We start from the raw sequence: 25,221 nt of genomic DNA, 5'->3' as shown, positions 1-25,221 counted from the left end.
TAGTAAAATACGTTACACACAAAGCCAGTTATGTGTGCAGTCTAGGACACATAGGGCCATGAGGGGGACCAGCATAAGATGCTATATGTCTTATGCTGCCCCCCCCCCCTCATGGCCCTATGTGTCATGGCACACATCCCCTATAACAGTGCCATCCACAGATCCACCCCATAACAGTGCCACCCACAGGTCCCCCATAAGTGTCCTCCACAGATCCCCCATAACAGCGTCCTCCACAGATCCACCCCATAACAGCACGTCCTCCGCATTTCCCACCCTAGTCTTATACTCGAGTCAATAATTTTTCCCATTTTTTGGGGGTAAAATTAGGGGCCTCGGCTTATATTCGGGTCGGCTTATACTCGAGTATATACGGTAAATAAAAAAACTTGTATCCATTTTAGGTATCGCTGTATCCGTGTCAACCTGCGCTATAAAAATATTACATGATCTAACCTGTCAGATGAATGTTGTAAATAACAACAAATAAAAACGGTGCCAAAACAGCTATTTCTTGTTACCTTGCCTCACAAAAAGTGTAATATAGAGCAACCAAAAATCATATGTACCGTAAACTAGTACCAACAATACTGCCACCCTAAAAATGGGGTAAATTTTTTGGAGTTTCTACTCTAGGGGTGCATCAGGGGGCTTCAAATGGGACATTCTGTAAAAAAAAAAGATCCAGCAAAATCTGCCTTCCAAAACCGTATGGCATTCCTTTCCTTCTGCGCCCTGCCATGTGCCCGTACAGTGGTTTACGACCACATATCGGGTGTTTCTGTAAACTACAGAATCAGAGCCATAAATATTGAGTTTTGTTTGGCTGTTAACCCTTGCTTTGTAACTGGAAAAAAAATATTAAAATGGAAAATCTGCCAAAAAAGTGAAATTTTGAAATTGTATCTCTATTTTTCATTAAATCTTGTGGAACACCTAAAGGGTTAACAAAGTTTGTAAAATCAGTTTTGAATACCTTGAGGGGTGTAGTTTCTTAGATGGGGGTCACTTTTATGGAGTTTCTACTCTAGGGGTGCATCAGGGGGGCTTCAAATGGGACATTCTGTAAAAAAAAAAGATCCAGCAAAATCTGCCTTCCAAAACCGTATGGCATTCCTTTCCTTCTGCGCCCTGCCATGTGCCCGTACAGTGGTTTACGACCACATATCGGGTGTTTCTGTAAACTACAGAATCAGAGCCATAAATATTGAGTTTTGTTTGGCTGTTAACCCTTGCTTTGTAACTGGAAAAAAAATATTAAAATGGAAAATCTGCCAAAAAAGTGAAATTTTTAAATTGTATCTCTATTTTTCATTAAATCTTGTGGAACACCTAAAGGGTTAACAAAGTTTGTAAAATCAGTTTTGAATACCTTGAGTGGTGTAGTTTCTTAGATGGGGGTCACTTTTATGGAGTTTCTACTCTAGGGGTGCATCAGGGGGGCTTCAAATGGGACATGGTGTCAAAAAAAACAGTCCAGCAAAATCTGCCTTCCAAAACCATACGGCGCACCTTTCCCTCTACGCCTTAATGTGTGCCCATACAGTAGTTTACGGCCACATATGGGGTGTCACTTTTATGGAGTTTCTACTCTAGGGGTGCATCAGGGGGGCTTCAAATGGGACATGGTGTCAAAAAAACCAGTCTAGCAAAGTCTGCCTTCCAAAACCATACGGCGCACCTTTCCCTCTATGCCTTAATGTGTGCCCGTACAGTAGTTTACGGCCACATATGCAGTGTTTCTGCAAACTAGAGAATCGGGGCAATAAATATAGCATTTTGTTTGACTGTTAACCCTTGCTTTGTTACTGGAAAAAATGGATTAAAATGGAAAATTTGCCCAAAAATTGAAATTCTCAAATTTCATCTCCATTTGCCAATAAATCTTGTGCAAAACCTAAAGGGTTAACAAAGTTTGTAAAATCAGTTTTGAATACCTTGAGGGGTGTAGTTTCTTAGATGGGGTCACTTTTATGGAGTTTCTACTCTAGGGGTGCATCAGGGGGGCTTCAAATGGGACATGGTGTCCAAAAAAACAGTCCAGCACAATCTGCCTTCCAAAAACCAAACAGCGCACCTTTCACTCTACGCCCCGCTGTGTGGCCGTACAGTAAATTACGGCCACATATAGGGTGTTTCTGTAAACGGCAGAGTCAGTGCAATAAAGATACAGTCTTGTTTGGCTGTTAACCCTTGCTTTGTTAGTGGAAAAAATGGGTTAAAATATAAAATTAGGCAAAAAAATGAAATTCTCACATTTGATCCCCATTTGCCAATAACTCTTGTGCAACACCTAAAGGGTTAACGAAGTTTGTAAAATCAGTTTTGAATACCTTGAGGGGTGTAGTTTATAGAATGGGGTCATTTTTGGGTGGTTTCTATTATGTAAGCCTCGCAAAGTGACTTCAAACCTGTAGTGGTCCCTAAGAATTTGTTTTTTTTTAATTTCTGAAAAATTTCACGATTTGCTTCTAAACTTCTAAGCCTTGTAACATCCCCAAAAAATAAAATATCATTCCCAAAATAATTCAAACATGAAGTAGACATATGGGGAATGTAAAGTCATCACAATTTTTGGGGGTATTACTATGTATTACAGAAGTAGAGAAACTGAAACTTTGAAATTTGCTAATTTTTTCAAATTTTTTGTAAATTAGGTATTTTTTTATGCAAAAAAATAAACTTTTTTGACCCAATTTTAGCAGTGTCATGAAATACAATATGTGACGAAAAAACTGTCTCAGAACGGCCTGGGTAAGTCAAAGCGTTTTAAAGTTATCAGCACTTAAAGTGAGAGGAATATAATCCCTGTATATACAGGGTGTATCTCACACGCCCTGACCCACACTAGGCTGCAATTAAAGATTTGTGCACAAAATGGCGGTATTTCAAATATCTGAATAGAACCCCCTGTATTTAAAGGGTGTATCTCACAATGACATCTGCAGCAAAGGCTGCCAACTAAATTTTGTTTTGCCCAAACGGGTGTTAGTTTAATAACTGAATATGACAGCAGTATATAACCCTGGAATTTCAAACGTCTTCATGCTGCAAGGCCTGAAAAATTGTGTATTTTGACAAAAAAAGGGTGTTTTATTAATAGAAGAATATAAGCCCTGTTTATACAGGGTGTATCTCACATGCCCTGACCCACACTAGGCCGCAATTAAAGATGTGTGCACAAAATGGCTGTATTTCAAATAACTGAATAGAAAACCTGTATTTAAAGGGTGTATCTCACACGCCCTGACCCACACTAGGCCGCTATTAAAGAATTGTGGCCAAAATGGCTTTATTTCAAATAAGTGTATAGAGCCACACTATGTACAGGCTTTATGTCACAATGACATATGCAGCAATGGCTGCAAAAAAAACTTTTTTCCCCAAACTCGTGTTTGTTTAATAACTAAATATGACAGCAGTATATAACCCTTGAATTTCACACGCACTGATGCTGTAAGGCCAGAAAAATAGTAGATTTGGCAAAAAAGTGTGTTTTTACCACCTCCCGACCGCTGTACACACGGATGCGTCCGGGAGGTGGTTGATTTATTCCTCCTGGACGCATCCGCGCGTCATCTCGCGATAGCACACAGGCGCGCGCGCTTACAGGAACTGAAGGTAAGCGAGTGGATCTCCAGCCTGCCAGCGGCGATCGCTCGCTGGCAGGCTGGAGATGTGATTTTTTTAACCCCTAACAGGTATATTAGACGCTGTTTTGATAACAGCGTCAAATATACCTGCTACCTGGTCCTCTGGTGGTCCCTTTTGTTTGGATTGACCACCAGAGGACACAGGCAGCTCTGTAAAGTACCACAAAACACTACACTACACCCCCCCGTCACTTATTAACCCTTTATGAACCACTGATCACCCCATATAGACTCCCTGATCACCCCCCTGTCATTGATCACCCCCCTGTCATTGATCACCCCCCTGTAAGGCTCCATTCAGACGTCCGTATGATTTTTACGGATCCACTGATACATGGATCGGATCCGCAAAACACATGCGGACCTCTGAAAGGAGCCTTACAGGGGGGTGATCAATGACAGAGGGGTGATCACACATATAGACTCCCTGATCACCTCCGTCATTGATCACCCCCCTGTAAGGCTCCATTCAGACGTCCGTATGATTTTTACGGATCCACTGATACATGGATCGGATCCGCAAAACACATGCGGACGTCTGAATGGAGCCTTACAGGGGGGTGATCAATGACAAGGGGGTGATCACGCATATAGACTTCCTGATCACTTCCCTGTCATTGATCACCCCCCTGTCATTGATCCCCCCCCTGTAAGGCTCCATTCAGACGTCCGTATGATTTTTACGGATCCACTGATAAATGGATCGGATCCGCAAAACACATGCGGACCTCTGAATGGAGCCTTACAGGGGGGTGATCAATGACAGAGGGGTGATCACCCATATAGACTCCCTGATCACCCCCCTGTCATTGATCACCCCCCTGTAAGGCTCCATTCAGACGTCCGTATGTGTTTTGCGGATCCGATCCATGTATCCATGGATCCGTAAAAAATCATACGGACGTCTGAATGGAGCCTTACAGGGGGGTGATCACCCATATAGACTCCCTGATCACCCCCCTGTCATTGATCACCCCCTCTGTAAGGCTCCATTCAGACATCCGTATGCGTTTTGCGGATCCGATCCATGTATCCGTGGATCCGTAAAAAATCATACGGATGTCTGAATGGAGCCTTACAGGGGGGTGATCAATGACAGGGGGGTGATCACCCCATATAGACTCCCTGATCACCCCTCTGTCATTGATCACCCCCTGTAAGGCTCCATTCAGACATTTTTTTGGGCCCAAGTTAGTGGAAATTTTTTGTTTGTTTTTGTTTTTGTTTTTTCTTACTAAGTCTCATATTCCACTAACTTGTGTCAAAAAATAAAATCTCACATGAACTCACCATACCCCTCACGGAATCCAAATGCGTAAAATGTTTTAGACATTTCGATTCCAGACTTCTTCTCACGCTTTAGGGCCCTAAAATGCCAGGGCAGTATAAATACCCCACATGTGACCCCATTTCGGAAAGAAGACACCCCAAGGTATTCCGTGAGGGGCATATTGAGTCCATGAAAGATTTAAATTTATGTCCTAAGTTAGCGGAAAGGGAGACTTTGTGAGAAAATACAAAAAAAATCAATTTCCGCTAACTTGTGCCAAAAAAAAAAAATTCTAGGAACTCGCCATGCCCCTCACGGAATACCTTGGGGTGTCTTCTTTCCAAAGTGGGGTCACATGTGGGGTATTTATACTGCCCTGGCTTTTTAGGGGCCCGGAAGCGTGAGAAGAAGTCTGGGATCCAAATGTCTAAAAATGCCCTCCTAAAAGGAATTTGGGCACCTTTGCGCATCTAGGCTGCAAAAAAGTGTCACACATCTGGTATCGCCGTACTCAGGAGAAGTTGGGGAATGTGTTTTTGGGTGTCATTTTACATATACCCATGCTGAATGAGATAAATATCTTGGTCAAATGCCAACTTTGTATAAAAAAATGGGAAAAGTTGTCTTTTGCCAAGATATTTCTCTCACCCAGCATGGGTATATGTAAAATGACACCCCAAAACACATTCCCCAACTTCTCCTGAGTACGGCGATACCAGATGTGTGACACTTTTTTGCAGCCTAGGTGGGCAAAGGGACCCACATTCCAAAGTGCACCTTTCGGATTTCGCAGGCCATTTTTTACACATTTTGATTGCAAAGTACTTCTCACACATTTGGGCCCCTAAATTGCCAGGGCAGTATAACTACGCCACAAGTGACCCCATTTTGGAAAGAAGACACCCCAACGTATTCCGTGAGGGGCATGGCGAGTTGTTAAAATTTTATATTTTTTGTCGCAAGTTAGTGGAATATGAGACTTTGTAAGAAAAAAAAAAAAAAAAATAAATCATCATTTTCCGCTAACTTGTGACAAAAAATAAAAAGTTCTATGAACTCACTATGCCCATCAGCGAATACCTTAGGGTGTCTACTTTCCGAAATGGGGTAATCTGTAGGGTTTTTCTACTGTCTGGGCATTGTAGAACCTCAGGAAACATGACAGGTGCTCAGAAAGTCAGAGCTACTTCAAAAAGCGGAAATTCACAATTTTGTACCATAGTTTGTAAACGCTATAACTTTTACCCAAACCATTTTTTTTTGCCCAAACATTTTTTTTTTATCAAAGACATGTAGAACAATAAATTTAGCGAAAAATTTATATATGGATGTCGTTTTTTTTGCAAAATTTTACAGCTAAAGTGAAAAATGTCATTTTTTTGCAAAAAAATCGTAAAATTTCGATTAATAACAAAAAATGTAAAAATTTGGATGGTAAGTTGCATGACCGAGCAATAAACGGTGAAAGTAGTGTAGTGCAGAAGTGTAAAAAGTGGCCTGGTCATTAAGGGGGTTTTAGCTAGCGGGGTTGAAGTGGTTAAAAACCCAGAAAATGATGGCTGTGTTTCTAGCTTAAATTGCACACTCACTAATCCAGATGTTGTATATTGCCAAAAAAAGTGTTTTTTGGGTAAAGGAATATGAAAGCTGTATATATTAAACTTGAATTTAACACTTGCAGATCTGTAAAATAGTGGTTTTAGGCAAGAAAGTGTGTTTTTTAAAACCCAGCAACCAATCCCATGCAGAGCATTACATGATCACGCACATAGAATTTATCAGTTACAGGAACACAACCTAAAGGCAAACAACATATTGTTTGCTGATTTACCTTACACGATAAAAATATCCAAACCCAAGGTAACAAAAATATCAACCAAATAGGTCAAATGAAAATTCATAACATAACCTTCAACTACAGTTTTCCTTTTATAGTTTAGATTATGTGGATATTAATTAACTTTCCCTTGACAGAGGAAGGGGTAGAGGGGTGATATCATGACAGCTCTTGGGTATATATATCTGTAGTTTACGCTCAGCACTCGTTCTGGATCAATTTCCACTATGAAACTCCTCCTGATCTGTGTGCTCCTCGGAGCAGTTGGTGAGTTCAGTCTTCTATGATACATACATTGTTCACATTGATACTTTTTAGTTTTCTACAGTTTTCTATATGGAAAGAAGCAAACTTTTTCATGTATATGTATGTATATGACTGTATATAATATGGCTCCTTGTATTTTCTCAGCTGCTTTTGAGGATGACGATAAGATCGTAGGAGGTTACACCTGCTCTGCTTACTCCGTCCCCTACGCAGTATCTCTGAACTCCGGCTACCACTTCTGTGGAGGTACTTTGATCACCAGCCTCTGGGTGATCTCTGCTGCTCATTGCTACAAGGCGTAAGTTACCTAAATTTTGACCAAGACCGTCAACGTCACATCAACTTTTGGCCTTTATCAGTTACTATTCTATATTGTGGAGCCGCCCAAAGCATTGAAAGCATTTGAGGTTTTGAAGCTAGTTTTGTTTGTAAAAATGGTTGCTAAAAAAGGGAGACAATTCAATAGACAAGTTTTGTGGGACTAAAAAAATGTATTGCATTTCAATGCTCTAAAGATTGGTAATGGCCTGGGGGTCATTACCAGAATATATCAGAAACTTATGGCCAATAATAAGAACAGGTCATCAGTGTTTTAGCAATAAAAAACCTTTTAACTTAAAAAAGGAAAAATTATGTTCAGATGTTATTTATATGTGGCACAGTGAAAGTAAATATGTTTGTACCCGTTTTCTATAATTTTGCCAATTTATAGAATACAAAGATTTTCATATTACAGTTACAAGGTGGTGATAGGACACAGATGAATTACCAATATATGAATATAAAGTCCTTCCACATTTTTTTAAAAAACTTTTTTGTTTTTAGAAATGAGGGGATTCCGTACTAAATAATAAACTGTTAGTGTTAGCAGAGCATTTACTGTATAGTGTCCATTTTGTATAAATTGTGACACTGAGTGTGGCTCAGAGGCATGTGGGTTTAAGGACAAGGTTAATTCTGGCCTCCTATCCTAGCAGCTCTTACAGGGACCTCCCATTAGGTGGTTAAGAGTAAACTTCATACACATCTATGCCATCAGCACTAAGGATAAAGCTAAATCATCACACATGGCTATGATTTCAGATTTCAGTATCTTCTTGCTGTTCTAGCCTAAATTCACATTTTTGATTCTTCAAAATGTTGATTCACAGGAAAAGAGTCTCATTTATAGAAAATAGAGTCTACCAACTATATTCAATAATTTGCTTATATAAAAAAGAAAAATACAGAACAATGAAAAACAAAGGCCTGGAGCCACAAATACATAGTAATTAATCTAATTATCACCATTATGTTTTAGATAAATGAATATACTGTATGTGTGACATTAGCTGCCCCATGTTCAACCATTGAAAAATAACTTTAAAAAATTATTAGATTTCCATTTTTTCCTCACCAGACATCTAAAGAAACAGAGCATTTACTTGGGTGAAGATAAATTTTTATACCATTCACAGTGTATGGACAACTATGGTGCTGTTTCTGAAACAAAGCACAAATATTTACCCAAAAACACTAATGCATTTTAAAATATTTATGAAATGATTTTGGGATTACAAATGGATTTGTCAAATTTTTGCAGGAGCATGCAGGTCAGACTGGGAGAACACAACATCTTTTCCAGTGAAGGCACCGAACAGTTCATCAACTCCGCCAGAGTCATCAGACATGGAAGCTACAACTCCAGAACCCTGGACAATGACATCATGTTGATCAAGTTGGCCTCTCCTGCCACCCTCAACTCTTACGTCAAGACTGTTGGTCTGCCCGGTGGCTGCGCCGCTTCTGGAACCAGCTGTCTGATCTCTGGATGGGGCAACACCCTCAGCAGTGGAAGTAAGTTAAGTACTGCCAATAATGAGATGCAATATCAAGCATAGTTTCTATACAATGGACGGCACTGTGCTTGGTGAGCAGAGAGAAGGCTTTGGCTCTTATGTGAGAGCAAGTAACTTCTCAAAGAGTTAATCATCAGGGGAATCTGAGTTTTGAATCCCCGCCTATCAGATACTATTGAGTGATGACCCATCAGTGGGATAGTTTCTCAGTTCAAAAATCCAGAAAACCCCTCTAAAAGTCAAAGAAAATGTGCAAACACTGTGAATGATCATTTTATCTATATACAATTTGCTGAAAGTATATATTCACTTACCTTTAGCAAACATGCCCAGCCTCCTGCAGTGCCTGAACGCCCCCATCATGACTGCCGCCCAGTGTAGCAGCGCCTACCCAGGAGAGATCACCACCAACATGATCTGTGTTGGATACATGGAAGGAGGCCAGGATTCCTGCCAGGTAAATGGATCTTCTTCATCTCATAACTTTCAGATCTGAGATTGTAGAATGTGGACTGTTACAAGGACAAATAGTCATCAAAAGGCCGTTATTCCCATTTCATGAAGACGACCTATCATGACAATGTGTTCATATGAATGTATCATAACAAAATCAAAAACTTGTTTCTCTAAATTATGCAATTTAACAATAAGGTAAGGATAGCAGATTCTGAAAAGGATGATATAGACCAAGGTTAGGCTTCAAGGGCAAAAATGTATTTCTTTCCAATTGTATTGATTAAAAAAAAGAAAACAGTTCAATGACAAAATCCTGCCCTGGCATTAATGTGTAACCACATTGTTTCCCTCTTTAGAAAAATTGGTATGGACATCACAGAGGCTCATTGAAAATTTCACTGTATTTGTAGATGCCATATTTGAGAGATACTATTTGAGGGAGCAGAGGTGTAGCTATATTGAGTACAGAGGTCACACTCAGGACATGCTGAAAGATGGTCAAAGATCCTTGTGCCATATTAGAAAGACACAACTGTTATAAATGTACATGATTGTTTTGAGCCCCAAGAGCCCCAATTTACATCTCCGGGAAGGAAACTTCTGTAGCCGCATCTCAGAATATACAGTAGCTACTGATTATTCATTACCTCCAGTTGATTCAAAGTCTAACATTTTGACTCTATATTTTCTCAGGGTGACTCTGGTGGACCCGTGGTCTGCAATGGACAGCTCCAAGGTATTGTTTCTTGGGGATATGGCTGTGCCCTCAGGAACTATCCTGGTGTCTACACCAAGGTCTGCAACTACAACTCCTGGATCTCCAGCACCATGGCTGCCAACTAATCTTTCTCTGTGTTTCTTGTCAATTGTTGCTCTGTTACTGAAGACTAACACCTATCATATTAACAGTAAGCTTTCTAAAAACAAAATAATAAAAAAAATCTTATTTTTATTTGAATTCATCACTTTCAATCATTATTAAAAAAGTCCAGCAACTTATCATGATGCAAAAAAAAAAAAACTAATCAGATAGGCTACCCTTTGAGCTGCTCTTTGTAGACTAAGGGGCACATTTAATAATACTGGCATTTTAGACGCTGTGTCAAGACAAAGAGAACACTGTGGCCATGGTGATGGTGACACACACACACACACACGGGGACAGACACCTGTGCGATCATCAACCAACTTCTATCTAATGTGTGGCCACCTTAAGGGGGCATTAAAAGGGAATTCCACCTTTAGTTATACTCCAACCTTTTGTTACCCTCTAATATGACTCCCACTGATTCCCAATACTGAGGGGACATGGACTGAGGTTTAAAAGGGATTTATCAACATGTACCAGAAGGTGGTCTAAACCGTAACCCATTAGGCACTGGTTAGACTGTAGGATGGAGTCTAAGCAATGCCTCAGGCCTCATGCACACTACTGTTATGCGTCGTTCCGTGCATTGGGGACCACAATTTGTGGTCCCCAATGCACTGGCAACGTCCGAGCGGCAGCCGGGACAGATTGAGACCCATTCAAACTGAATGGGTCCATGATCCGTCCACACCGCAAAACAATAGAACATGTTCTATTTTTTTGCGGTGCGGAGGGCATGGACAGAAACACCACGGAAGCACTCAAGTGAATGGGTTCGCATCCGTGATGCACACGGCCGGTGTGCATGAGGCCATAGACACAGAAAGGGGCACACACAGGGACAGACAGACTGATACACACACACAGGGATGGACAGACACACACATCATGGCCCTCAGAATACACCCAGATCTGTATGATAAATCCCCTTAATTGCACCAGATTCCACTCCACTTGAACCCCACTGCCCCTGAGTGCTCCACCTGCCCACTCATATATGAGCTCCATATGCTTCCCCTCACGAAGTTCTGAGTACTCCAGCAGCACATCTTACCTCACTCTGCATCTTGCAGGCACACACAGCCCCTCCTCCTTCAACAAGCTGCTGCTTCCGTCAGGGTTTGTCATGTGACCATGAAGGAGCATGTGACCAGTGATGTCACAGACCTCCTTCTAACAATTACATTCTAGCATAGGATCAATCATCTACCGAAACTCCATCTACCCTGTTCTGAGTTCTGGGGCCGCTTACCCCAGCAGTGCACATGGCGAAAATTGTCTGCATTGCTGGGGTAAGCTGCCTTAGAATTCATAACAGGCAGGACACAGCTGCAGGAGTGAGCGGGCACAGTGGGCCTCCCCAGGAGCAGGGGGCCCCGGCACTTACCCAGGTATGCCGGGTGGTGGCGTCAGCCCTGGGGGTTGAGGACCTCATCGTCCTCCACATCATTTTCCACCCAGTCTTCACCCCTGCCCTCCTTGTCGGTCTGCACACTTTCAAAAGCCCCAGCAGTTGGCACCTGTGTTTCGTCATCATCCGAGACGTGCTGCGATGGTCCTCCCATGTACTCCTCTTGAAAGATAAGTGGTTGGGCATCGGTGCATTCAATCTCTTCCACTTCTGGGGCAGGGAAAGGTGGATGGCCCTGGGAAACCCTGCTAACAGAGTCATCAAAAAGCAGATGTCACGGCTGAGGATGGGGGAAATCCTCAGCCGTGCAATGCCAGGTGGTGTAGTGGCTACTCGGCCATGCGAACAGGATAGGGAGCAGGTCACCTCCTACAGCGTCCCTACCCTGACCCTAACTCCTAACCTGCATGGGCCGACCTTAAAGGTAGGAGGACCCATGCGCAGGAACCTCGGAGCCCAGTCTTACCCTCCGCAGATCCCTGCGCTAGGAGCTGGGTAAGACAGGGCTCCGAGGTTCCTGCGCATGGGTCCTCCTACCTTTAAGGTCGGCCCATGCAGGTTAGGAGTTAGGGTCAGGGTAGGGACGCTGTAGGAGGTGACCTGCTCCCTATCCTGTTTGCATGGCCGAGTAGCCACTACACCACCTGGCATCGCACGGCTGAGGATTTCCCCCATCCTCAGCCGTGACAGTATGACCACAGCGGCTCCTCGCGTGGCGGATCCCTCGAAAGAGGGTAAAGCATGCACCGCCGTCTGCGGATGGGGTGCATGCGCGCTCTTCGGAGGGAGAGCGTTCTGGGGGTTTCGCCTCTAACGGCGCGGTGAGTGGCGTTTCCCCGCCTTCTCTTCACCGTTGCCTCGTTTGGCGTCCCCCTGATTTCTTGCACGTGGTTTTTCTTTGGTGTGCGGTTTGCACACCTTCGGAAGAGGGTGCAGCATGCAGTGCCATCCCCTTGTGGCCTGCATGCGCGTTCTCCGGAGGGAGAACGTCCCGGGGGGATCACTGTTAACGGCACGGTTGGTGGCTTATTCCCCGCCACCGTACCTTCCGTGTTGGTGGTCCCTCGTCCCTCTCCAAGTTCCATCTCTGGTCGTTTGCTGGCAGCACTCCGTAAGTGGTCCGGCTGCGTGCTGGTTTGGACTGTCTGCTGGAAGCGACTGGAGTGGGGACGTTAGTGGAGAGTCCCCTCGTCCACTCTCAGTGGTTCCATTCCCCTGTGTCGCTGGTGCGGGCTGCAGGCCTCGTCGGACTGGCTAGTTGAGCTGGGAGAGGATGCAGCTGACAGTGACCTCCCGAGAACCATTTCCTGAGAGTGGACGTCTCCTTCTCCCATCCCCTTGTGTGAGTTCCTCACCAGTTTCCTTTTTTTTTCGGTGGGGGGGGGGCTTTGAGGGGTGGGAGTGTCACGGCCATGGCTATTACCGCATGCACTGTTTAAACCACAGGTGAGGGCCGCTGGCGTGTGGCCTAACTTGTGGTTGCCACGGGCAACTGTTTGTCTCATGTGTATGTGCAGCAGCAGCCTGAGCGTGGCTAGGCAGCTTGCTGCAGTTGCATGCGGTTGCGCCTAACAACCTTTCTGTTAGGTGCGTGTGTATTTATGCACTGTTGTTTGTCTGTGTGCACTCTGTGTAGTATGTGTGGTGTGCACTGACACCATTCACCTCACTGTGGTTGTCCGTGGCAACGTTTGCTGGTATTGTGTACATGTGGTGGCACTGTCCCGACCTTTGGGCTGACTCCCAGGACAGGGTTGCCATCCATGTCGTTGCCAGCGGCAACAGCCACAGTGTGTGATGTTTGTTGGACACTTCCCCTTTATGTTTGTGAGTTTCCCTTCTGTGGTGCTGGAAGGGTTAACTCCCTTCCCAGTGTGTGTGTGATGTCACTGGGTGTGTCCGACTGTGGGGTGTGGCTTCTTGGCCTATATAGCCTGAGTGTGAGCATGGCTCAGTGGGTTGCTTCAGCCATGCTTGCTGGAGCAGCCTCCTGTGACCTCCATCTTCCTTGCCAGTGAGAGCCACCCCTGTGGTCATAAAAGTGTTTAGTGTTTGTTGTCTTTATGCGTGTGTGGTTGTATGTTGTTCTGTTGGGACCTTCTTATGTTTTGGTGCAGCTCACGGTTCTGGATTCCTGTCTGCTCAGGGATCCAGTCAGCAAGGCTGTGGCAGGTTGGTGTGAACTTGGTGTTCGCCTGCCATTCCCGTGAGGCTGTTTATGTCCCCCTTTTCCCAACAGCTTGGCCATTGAGACTCCTGCTCCTCCGTGCCAAGGAGGAGTAGGTCGTCATACCCAGCTCCTAGCTCAGGGATCTGCGGAGGGTAAGACAGGGCTCTGAGGTTCCTGCGCATGGGCCCTCCTACCTTAAAGGTCGGCCCATGCAGGTTAGGAGTTAGGGTCAGGGTAGGGATGCGTGAGGAGGTGACCTGCTCCCTATCCTGTTCTCATGCCCGAGTAGCCACTACACCACCTGGCATCTCACGGCTGAGGGTTTTCCCCATCCTCAGCCGTGACAGCAGAAGAGATTGCTGCATGGCTTGGGGCTCAGACTGCTTGGCTGATTTGCAAGGCGGTGAGGTGAAAGACTGATGGACATCGGCTGCAGTTGCCAACTGTGGTCTTTCAGCATAAGACTGGGCGAGAGACATGTGAAGAAACTGGAGCCACTGTCAGCAACCCAATCTACTATCGCCTGTACTTGTTCAGGCCTCGCCATTCGTAGAGCCGCATTAGGCCCGACCAAATACCGCTGCAGGTTCTGTCGCCTACTCGCACCTGATGAAGGGGTTTCACTTGTGCGTGTAGCTGGCACAGATCGACCACGTCCTCTCACTGAAACAGGAGATCCACCAGCAGCACCCCGATCTGGGCCATGTGCCTTTTTTGACGCTCTCCTCATATTTCTCAAATTTAGGATCTTGCCCTAAATGGGTGTTTAATTAATAGTAAAATAGAACTACAGTATGTACAGTGTGTATCTCTCACGCCCTGAACCAGACTAGGCCTCAATTAAATTTGTTTGCCCAAAATGGCTGTATTTCAAATACCTGAATAGAAGCTCTATATTTAAAGGGTATATCTCACACGCCGTGACACACACTAGGCCGCAATTAAAGATTTGTGCACAAAATGGCTGCATTTCAAATACCTTAATAGAACCCCTATATTTAAAGGGTGTATCTCACAATGACATATGCAGCAAAGGCTGCCAAAATTTTATTTTTTGCCAAAACGGGTGTTAGTTTAATAACTGAAAATGACAGCAGTATATAACCCTGGAATTTAAAACGTCTTGATGCTGCAAGACCTGAAAAACTGTGTATTTTGCCCAAAAAACTGTGTTTTATTAATAGAAGAATATAAGCCCTGTAAATAAAGGGTGTATCTCACACGCCCTGACTCACACTAGGCCGCAATTAAAGATTTGTGCACAAAATAGCATTATTTCAAATATCTGAATAGAAACTCTGTATTTAAAGGGTGTATCTCAAAATGACATATGCAGCAAAGGCTTTTTTTGCCCAAACGGGATTCAGTTTAATAACTGAATATGACAGCAGTATATAACCCTTAAATTTCAAACGTCTTGATGCTGCAAGGCCTGAAAAATTGTGTATTTTGCCCAAAAAAGGGTGTTTTATTAACCTTTTCAGGACATAGGGAGTACAGGTACGCCCTTATGTCCTAGTACTTAAGGACACACGGCGTACATGTACGCCCTGTGTATTTTTTTGATCACTGCCATGCGGCTGGCGGTGATCGCAACCCAGTGCCTGCTTAAATCATTGAGCAGGCACCTAGGCTAAATGCGTGGGGGGGTCCCCAGTGACCCCCCCCCCCATGTCGGCGATCGCAGCAAACCGCAGGTCAATTAAGACCTGCGGTTTGCTGCGCTTTCTGCAGTTTCTGATCCCCTCGGTCCCTGACCGCGGAGATCAGAAAATTTAGTATTCCTAAAATATATCTTTATCCCCCCCCCCTGCACCCCTGAGTGATTTTATCCCGGTGGGAGGTGCAGGGGGAGGGTTGCAGGCGGTGCGGTGCAGTGGGAATAATCAATAATCGTTGGTGTGCAGTGGGTATACCAGGGTGTCAGCACATTGCTGACACCCTGATATAAATGGCTGACATCTGTGATGCGACCGCCGTATGGAAAAGGTTAACAGTAAGAGGGGGCTCCCTCTCCCATCGGGGGGCTGCTGTGCCTTTTCAGCCCCCAATGGGAGAGGGAGAGTTCCCCCAGACAGCCCCCAGACAGATCCTCTCCTTACCCTTCCCCGACTGCGAAGTTGTGGCAGACGGGGAAGGTTCCCATGGCAACAGGACGCATAGGTGCTAAAGGCATAGATCTGTTCAGACAAAGTGTAAGTAAAATACAGTACAGTACATTATATAGTGTACTGTACTGTATTATACAGACATCAGACCCACTGGATCTTCAAGAACCAAGTGGGTCTGGGTAAAAAAAAATTGAAAAAAAATGTAAAAATCAAAAAACACATTTATCACCGATTAAAAATGAAAAATATAAAATTCCCTATACATGTTATATATCACTGCGTCTGTAATGACCTGATCTATAAAACGGTCATGTTACTTTACCCGAACGGTGAACGCCATAAAAATAAAAAATAAAAAACTATGATGAAATTGAAATTTTGCCCACCTTACTTCCCAAAAAAGGTAATAAAAGTGATCAAAAAAGTCGTATGTACGTCAAAATAGTACCAATCAAACCGTCACCTCATCCCGCAAAAAATGAGACCCTACCTAAGATAATCACCCAAAAACTGAAAAAACTATGGCTCTCAGAATATGGAGACACTAAAACTTTATTTTTTTTGTTTTAAAAATGAAATAATTGTGTAAAACTTACATAAATAAAAAAAGTATACATATTCGGTATCGCAGCGTCCGTAATAACCTGCTCTATAAAAATATCACATGACCTAACCCCTCAGGTGAATACCGTAAAAAAAAAAAAAATGTGTAAAAAAGCAATTTTTTGTCACCTTACTTCACAAAAAGTGTAATAGCAAGCGATCAAAAAGTCATAAGCACACCAAAATAGTGCCAATCAAACCGTCATCTCATCCCGCAAAAATCATACCCTACCTAAGATAATTGACCAAAAACTGAAAAAACTATGGCTCTCAGAATATGGAGACTCTTAAACTTGATTTTTTTGTTTCAAAAATGAAATCATTGTGTAAAACTTACATAAATAAAAAAATTGTATACATATTAGGTATCGCCGTATCCGTGACAACCTGCGCTATAAAAATATTACATGATCTAACCTGTCAGATGAATGTTGTAAATAACAACAAATAAAAACGGTGCCAAAACAGCTATTTCTTGTTACCTTGCCTCACAAAAAGTGTAATATAGAGCAACCAAAAATCATATGTACCGTAAACTAGTACCAACAATACTGCCACCCTAAAAATGGGGTAAATTTTTTGGAGTTTCTACTCTAGGGGTGCATCAGGGGGCTTCAAATGGGACATTCTGTAAAAAAAAAAGATCCAGCAAAATCTGCCTTCCAAAACCGTATGGCATTCCTTTCCTTCTGCGCCCTGCCATGTGCCCGTACAGCGGTTTACGACCACATATCGGGTGTTTCTGTAAACTACATAATCAGAGCCATAAATAATGAGTTTTGTTTGGCTGTTAACCCTTGCTTTGTAACTGGAAAAAAAATATTAAAATGGAAAATCTGCCAAAAAAGTGAAATTTTGAAATTGTATCTCAATTTTTCATTAAATCTTGTGGAACACCTAAAGGGTTAACAAAGTTTGTAAAATCAGTTTTGAATACCTTGAGGGGTGTAGTTTCTTAGATGGGGTCACTTTTATGGAGTTTCTACTCTAGGGGTGCATCAGGGGGGCTTCAAATGGGACATGGTGTCAAAAAAACCAGTCCAGCAAAATCTGCCTTCCAAAACCATACGGCGCACCTTTCCCTCTACGCCTTAATGTGTGCCCGTACAGTAGTTTACGGCCACATATGGGGTGTCACTTTTATGGAGTTTCTACTCTAGGGGTGCATCAGGGGGGCTTCAAATGGGACATGGTGTCAAAAATACCAGTCCAGCAAAATCTGCCTTCCAAAACCATACGGCGCACCTTTCCCTCTACGCCTTAATGTGTGCCTGTACAGTAGTTTACGGCCACATATGGGGTGTTTCTGAAAACTAGAGAATCGGGGCAATAAATATAGCATTTTGTTTGGCTGTTAACCCTTGCTTTGTTACTGGAAAAAATGGATTAAAATGGAAAATTTGCCCAAAAATTTAAATTCTCAAATTTCATCTCCATTTGCCAATAAATCTTGTGCAAAACCTAAAGGGTTAACAAAGTTTGTAAAATCTGTTTTGAATACCTTGAGGGGTGTAGTTTCTTCGGTGGGTCACTTTTATGGAGTTTCTACTCTAGGGGTGCATCAGGGGGGCTTCAAATGGGACATGGTGTCAAAAAAACCAGTCCAGCACAATCTGCCTTCCAAAAACCAAACGGCGCACCTTTCACTCTACGCCCCGCTGTGTGGCCGTACAGTAAATTACGGCCACAAATGGGGTGTTTCTGTAAACGGCAGAGTCAGTGCAATAAAGATACAGTCTTGTTTGGCTGTTAACCCTTGCTTTGTTAGTGGAAAAAATGGGTTAAAATATAAAATTAGGCAAAAAAAAATGAAATTCTCAAATTTCATCCCCATATGCCAATAACTCTTGTGCAACACCTAAAGGGTTAACGAAGTTTGTAAAATCATTTTAGAATACCTTGAGGGGTGTAGTTTATAGAATGGGGTCATTTTTGGGTGGTTTCTATTATGTAAGCCTTGCAAAGTGACTTCAAACCTGTAGTGGTCCCTAATAATTGGGTTTTTGTAAATTTCTGAAAAATTTCACGATTTGCTTCTAAACTTCTAAGCCTTGTAACATCCCCAAAAAATAAAATATCATTCCCAAAATAATTCAAACATGAAGTAGACATATGGGGAATGTAAAGTCATCACAATTTTTGAGGGTATTACTATGTATTACAGAAGTAGAGAAACTGAAACTTTGAAATTTGCTAATTTTTGAATTTATTTTGTAAATTAGGTATTTTTTTATGCAAAAAAAAATAACTTTTTTGACCCAATTTTAGCAGTGTCATGAAGTACAATATGTGATGAAAAAACTATCTCAGAACGGCCTGGGTAAGTCAAAGCGTTTTAAAGTTATCAGCACTTAGGCCCCTTTCACACGGGAGAGTTTTCCGCGCGGGTGCGATGCATGCGGCGAACATATAGCACCCGCACTGAATCCTGACCCATTCATTTCTATGGGGCTGTGCACATGAGCGGTGATTTTGACCCATCACTTGTGCGTTGAGTGAAAATCGCAGCATGCTATATATTGTCCGATTTTCACGTGACGCAGGCCCCATAGAAGTGAATGGGAAGCGTGAAAATCGCATAGCATCCGCAAGCAAGTGCGGATGCTATGCGATTTTCACGCATGGTTGCTAGGTGACAGTCTATTCACTGTATTATTTTCCCTTATAACATGGTTATAAGGGAAAATAATAGCATTCTGAATACAGAATGCAGAGTATAATAGTGCTGGAAGGGTTAAATTTTTTTTTTTTTTTAAAGTTAACTCACCTTCTCCTCTTGATCGCGTAGTTCCCGGTCTCTTTACTTCTAGAATGAGCTGTGGGCTAAAGGACCTGTGGTGACGTCAGATCACATGCTCCATCACCACGGTGATGGACCATGTGATTGGAGCATGTGATCTGACATCACCACAGGTCATTTAGCCCACAGCTCATTCAAGAAGTAAATAGACCGGGAACTACGCGATCAAGAGGAGAAGGTGAGTTAACTTTTTTTTTTTTTTAACCCTTCCAGCACTATTATACTCTGCATTCAGAATGCTATTATTTTCCCTTATAACCATGTTATAAGGGAAAATAATACAATCTTCAGAACATCAATCCCAAGCCCGAACTTCTGTGAAGAAGTTCGGGTTTGGGTACCAAACATGCGCGATTTTTATCACGCGAGTGCAACACATGACAATGTTTTGCACTCGCGCGGAAAAATGGCGCATTTTCCCGCAACGCACCCGCCTCTTATCCGGGCAAAAAAACTGACGCCCGTGTGAAAGAGGCCTTAAAGAGGACCTTTCATTTGCAGCGGTCTCCTTCTCCTATGCTGTAGCGCTGGCCAATCGCAGCGCTCAGCTCATAGCCTAAGTTCCCCTGGGTGGAGCCTAACTAGGAACATACCGGAGGCTATAACCGGAGAACGGAGCGGCGCCCGGGGATAACAGTAAGTGCAGGGGGATCCCTGGGCGCCGCTCTACACGTCGGTATAGTCAGTTTAGATACTTTTTTCTGATGGAAGGTCCTCTTTAAAGTGACACTGGTCAGATTTGCAAAAAATGGCCTGGTCCTAAGGTGAAATAAGGCTGTGTCCTTAAGGGGTTAAGAGAAGAATATAATCCCTGTATATACAGGGTGTATCTCACACGCCCTGACCCACACTAGGCTGCAATTAAAGATTTGTGCACATAATGGCAGTATTTCAAATATCTGAATAGAACCCCCTGTATTTAAAGGGTGTATCTCACAATGACATCTGCAGCAAAGGCTGCCAACTAAATTATTTTTTTTGCCAAACCGGGTGTTAGTTTAATAACTGAAAATGACAGCAGTATATAACCCTGGAATTTAAAACGTCTTGATTCTGCAAGACCTGAAAAATTGTGTATTTTGCCCAAAAAACTTTGTTTTATTAATAGAAGAATATAAACCCTGTTTATACAGGGTGTATCTCACACGCCCTGACCCACACTAGGCCGCAATAAAAGATGTGTGCACAAAATGGCTGTATTTCAAATAACTGAATAGAAAACCTGTATTTAAAGGGTGTATCTCACACGTCCTGACCCAAACAAGGCCGCTATTAAAGAATTGTGGCCAAAATGGCTTTATTTCAAATAAGTGTATAGAGCCACACTATGTAAAGGCTTTATGTCACAATGATATATGCAGCAATAGCTGCAAAAAAACCTTTTTTCCCCAAACTCGTGTTTGTTTAATAACTAAATATGACAGCAGTATATAACCCTTGAATTTCACACGCGCTGATGCTGTAAGGCCAGAAAAATTGTAGATTTGGCAAAAAAGTGTGTTTTTAAAAACCCAGAAAATGATGGCTGTATTTCTAGCTTAAATTGCACACTCACTAATCCAGATGTTGTATATTGCCAAAAAAGTGTTTTTCTTTTGTAACAGAATATGAAACCTGTATATATTAAACCTAAATTTAACATTTGCAGATCTGTAAAATAGTGGATTTTGGCAAAAAAAAGTGTGTTTTTAAAAACCTAGAAAATTATGGATGTATTTCTAGCTTAAATTTCACACTCACTAATCCAGATGTTGTATATTGCCCAAAAAGTATTTTTTGGTAACAGAATATGAAAGCTGTATATATTAAACTTGAATTTAACACTTGCAGATCTGTAAAATAGTGGTTTTAGGCAAGAAAGTGTGTTTTTAAAAACCCAGCAACCAATCCCATGCAGAGCATGACATGATCACGCACATAGAATTTATCAGTTACAGGAACACAACCTAAAGGCAAACAACATGTTGTATACTGATTTACCTTACAGGATAAAAATATCCAAACCCAAGGTAACAAAAATATCAACCAAATAGGTCAAATGAAAATTCCTAACATAACCTTCAACTACAGTTTTCCTTTTATAGTTTAGATTATGCGGATATTAATTAACTTTCCCTTGAGTGAGGAGGGGGTAGAGGGGTGATATCATGACAGCTCTTGGGTATATATATCTGTAGTTTACGCTCAACACTCGTTCTGGATCAATTTCCACTATGAAACTCCTCCTGATCTGTGTGCTCCTCGGAGCAGTTGGTGAGTTCAGTCTTCTATGATACATACATTGTTCACATTGATACTTTTTAGTTTTCTACAGTTTTCTATACGGAAAGAAGCAAACTTTTTCATGTATATGTATGTATATGACTGTATATAATATGGCTCCTTGTATTTTCTCAGCTGCTTTTGAGGATGACGATAAGATCGTAGGAGGTTACACCTGCTCTGCTTACTCCGTCCCCTACGCAGTATCTCTGAACTCCGGCTACCACTTCTGTGGAGGTACTTTGATCACCAGCCTCTGGGTGATCTCTGCTGCCCATTGCTACAAGGCGTAAGTTACCTGAATTTTGACCAAGACCGTCAACGTCACATCAACTTTTGGCCTTTATCAGTTACTATTCTGTATTGTGGAGCCGCCCAAAGCATTGAAAGCATTTGAGGTTTTGAAGCTAGTTTTGTTTGTAAAAATGGTTGCTAAAAAAGGGAGACAATTCAGTAGACAAGTTTTGTGGGACTAAAAAAATGTATTGCATTTCAATGCTCTAAAGATTGGTAATGGCCTGGGGGTCATTACCAGAATATATCAGAAACTTATGGCCAATAATAAGAACAGGTCATCAGTGTTTTAGCAATGAAAAACCTTTTAACGTAAAGAAGGAAAAATTATGTTCAGATGTTATTTATATGTGGCACAGTGAAAGTAAATATGTTTGTACCCGTTTTCTATAATTTTGCCAATTTATAGAATACAAAGATTTTCATATTACAGTTACAAGGTGGTGATAGGACACAGATGAATTACCAATATATGAATATAAAGTCCTTCCACGTTTTTTTTTTAAACTTTTTTGTTTTTAGACATGAGGGGATTCCGTACTAAATAAAAAAAAAATGTTAGTGTTTGCAGAGAATTTACTGTATAGTGTCCATTTTGTATAAATTGTGACACTGAGTGTGGCTCAGAGGCATGTGGGTTTAAGGACAAGGTTAATTCTGGCCTCCTATCCTAGCAGCTCTTACAGGGACCTCCCATTAGGTGGTTAAGAGTAAACTTCATACACAACTATGCCATCAGCACTAAGGATAAAGCTAAATCATCACACATGGCTAAGATTTCAGATTTCAGTATCTTCTTGCTGTTCTAGCCTAAATTCACATTTTTGATTCTTCAAAATGTTGATTCACAGGAAAAGAGTCTCATTTATAGAAAATAGAGTCTACCAACTATATTCAATAAATTGCTTATATAAAAAAGAAAAATCCAGAACAATGAAAAACAAAGGCCTGGAGCCACAAATACATAGTAATTAATCTAATTATCACCATTATGTTTTAGATAAATGAATATACTGTATGTGTGATATTAGCTGTCCCATGTTCAACCATTGAAAAATAACTTCAAAAAATTATTAGATTTCCATTTTTTCCTCACCAGACATCTAAAGAAACAGGGCATTTACTTGGGTGAAGATACATTTTTATACCATTCACAGTGTATGGACAACTATGGTGCTGTTTCTGAAAGAAAGCACAAATATTGATCCAAAAACACTAATGCATTTTAAAATATTTATGAAATGATTTTGGGATTACAAATGGATTTGTCTAATTTTTGCAGGAGCATGCAGGTCAGACTGGGAGAACACAACATTTTTTCCAGTGAAGGCACCGAACAGTTCATCAACTCCGCCAGAGTCATCAGACATGGAAGCTACAACTCCAGAACCCTGGACAACGACATCATGTTGATTAAGTTGGCCTCTCCCGCCACCCTCAACTCTTACGTCAAGACTGTTGGTCTGCCCGGTGGCTGCGCTGCTTCTGGAACCAGCTGTCTGATCTCTGGATGGGGCAACACCCTCAGCAGTGGAAGTAAGTTACGTACTGCCAATAATGAGATGCAATATCAAGCATAGTTTCTATACAATGGACGGCACTGTGCTTGGTGAGCAGAGAGAAGGCTTTGGCTCTTATGTGAGAGCCAGTAACTTCTCAAAGAGTTAATCATCAGGGGAATCCGAGTGTTGATTCCCCGCCTTTAAGATACTATTGAGTGATGACCTATCAGTGGGATTGTTTCTCAGTTCAAAATTTCCAGAAAACCCCTCTAAAAGTCAAAGAAAATGTGCAAACACTGTGAATGATCATTTTATCTATATACAATTTGCTGAAAGTGTATATTCACTTACCTTTAGCAAACATGCCCAGCCTCCTGCAGTGCCTGAACGCCCCCATCATGACTGCCGCCCAGTGTAGCAGCGCCTACCCAGGAGAGATCACCACTAACATGATCTGTGTTGGATACATGGAAGGAGGCCAGGATTCCTGCCAGGTAAATGGATCTTCTTTGTCTCATAACTTTCAGATCTGAGACTGTAGAATGTGGACTGTTACGCGGACATATAGTCATCAAAAGGCCGTTATTCCCATTTCATGAAGACGACCTATCATGACAATGTGTTCATATGAATGTATCATAACAAAATCAAAAACTTGCTTCTCTAAATTATGCAATTTAACAATGAGGTGAGAATAGCAGATTCTGAAAAGGTTGATATAGACCAGGGTTAGGCTTCAAGGGCAAAAATGTCTTTCTTTCCAATTGTATTGATTTAAAAAAAGAAAACAGTTCAATCACAAAATCCTGCTCTGGCATTAATGTATTACCACATTGTTTCCCTCTTTAGAAAAATTGGTATAGACATCTCAGAGGCTCATTGAAAATGTCACTGTATTTGTAGATGCCATATTTGAGAGACACTATTTGAGGGAGCAGAAGTGTAGCTATATTGAGTACAGAGGTCACACTCAGGACATGCTGAAAGATGGTCAAAGATCCTTGTGCCATATTAGAAAGACACAACTGTTATAAATGTTATATGATTGTATTGAGCCCCAAAAGCCCCAAATTACATCTCTGGGAAGGAAACTTCTGTAGCCGCATCTCAGAATATACAGTAGCTACAGATTATTCATTACCTCCAGTTGATTCAAAGTCTAATATTTTGTCTCTATATTTTCTTAGGGTGACTCTGGTGGACCCGTGGTCTGCAATGGACAGCTCCAAGGTATTGTTTCTTGGGGATATGGCTGTGCCCTCAGGAACTATCCTGGTGTCTACACCAAGGTCTGCAACTACAACTCCTGGATCTCCAGCACCATGGCTGCCAACTAATCTTTCTCTGTGTTTCTTGTCATTTGTTGCTCTGTTACTGAATACTAACACCTATCATATTAACAGTAAGCTTTCAAAAAAAAAAATCTAAATAATAAAAAAAATCTTCAAATTTTTATTTGAATTCATCACCTTCAATCATCATTAAAAAAAATGTTTGAGTCCAGCAACTTATCATGATGCAAAAAAAAATCAAAAAAAAATCAGAGAGGCTACCCTTTGAGCTGCTCTTTGTAGACTAAGGGGCACATTTATTAATACTGGCATTTTAGACGCCGCCCTTAATAACCCCTATACCTGGAGGTGGATCCTCCAGATTTATGAAGAGGCACAGGGCTTTTCATAACTTCGGCAGATCCACAGCCACATCTAAATGTAAGACAGCTTCCTTGCTGTTTTACATTTTGACCATTTTATACACATATATAAAATAATTCCCCACCCTCTCCACGCCCATTTTCATAGACCTGGCATGAGCGGGGAGAAGTTGCAGATTGCGGCTCAATTAACGACGTATTTCTGTTTAATAAATAACTCCCTAA

At 42.0% G+C, this 25,221-nt stretch overlaps 2 protein-coding genes across 2 annotated transcripts; both read left to right on the top strand.

Annotated features, from left to right (window-relative positions):
- The first annotated feature begins 6,984 nt into the window (after nt 1-6,984).
- Nucleotides 6,985-10,164, top strand: LOC122940615 (trypsin-like). The gene is made up of 5 exons (XM_044297266.1): nt 6,985-7,027; nt 7,172-7,325; nt 8,610-8,863; nt 9,186-9,322; nt 10,015-10,164. Exons 1-5 carry the CDS (start codon nt 6,988-6,990, stop codon nt 10,162-10,164), a joined length of 735 nt encoding a protein of 244 aa, XP_044153201.1. The 5' UTR covers nt 6,985-6,987.
- Nucleotides 10,165-21,494: 11,330 nt separating this feature from the next.
- Nucleotides 21,495-24,697, top strand: LOC122940612 (trypsin-like). The gene is made up of 5 exons (XM_044297258.1): nt 21,495-21,537; nt 21,682-21,835; nt 23,123-23,376; nt 23,700-23,836; nt 24,530-24,697. Exons 1-5 carry the CDS (start codon nt 21,498-21,500, stop codon nt 24,677-24,679), a joined length of 735 nt encoding a protein of 244 aa, XP_044153193.1. The 5' UTR covers nt 21,495-21,497; the 3' UTR covers nt 24,680-24,697.
- The last annotated feature ends 524 nt before the right edge of the window (nt 24,698-25,221 follow it).

This window comes from Bufo gargarizans, chromosome 6, assembly GCF_014858855.1.
Source record: "Bufo gargarizans isolate SCDJY-AF-19 chromosome 6, ASM1485885v1, whole genome shotgun sequence".
NCBI lineage: Eukaryota > Metazoa > Chordata > Amphibia > Anura > Bufonidae > Bufo > Bufo gargarizans.
The sequence above is the reverse complement of the archived record's forward strand: the minus strand, read 5'-3'. Positions and strand labels throughout refer to the sequence as shown.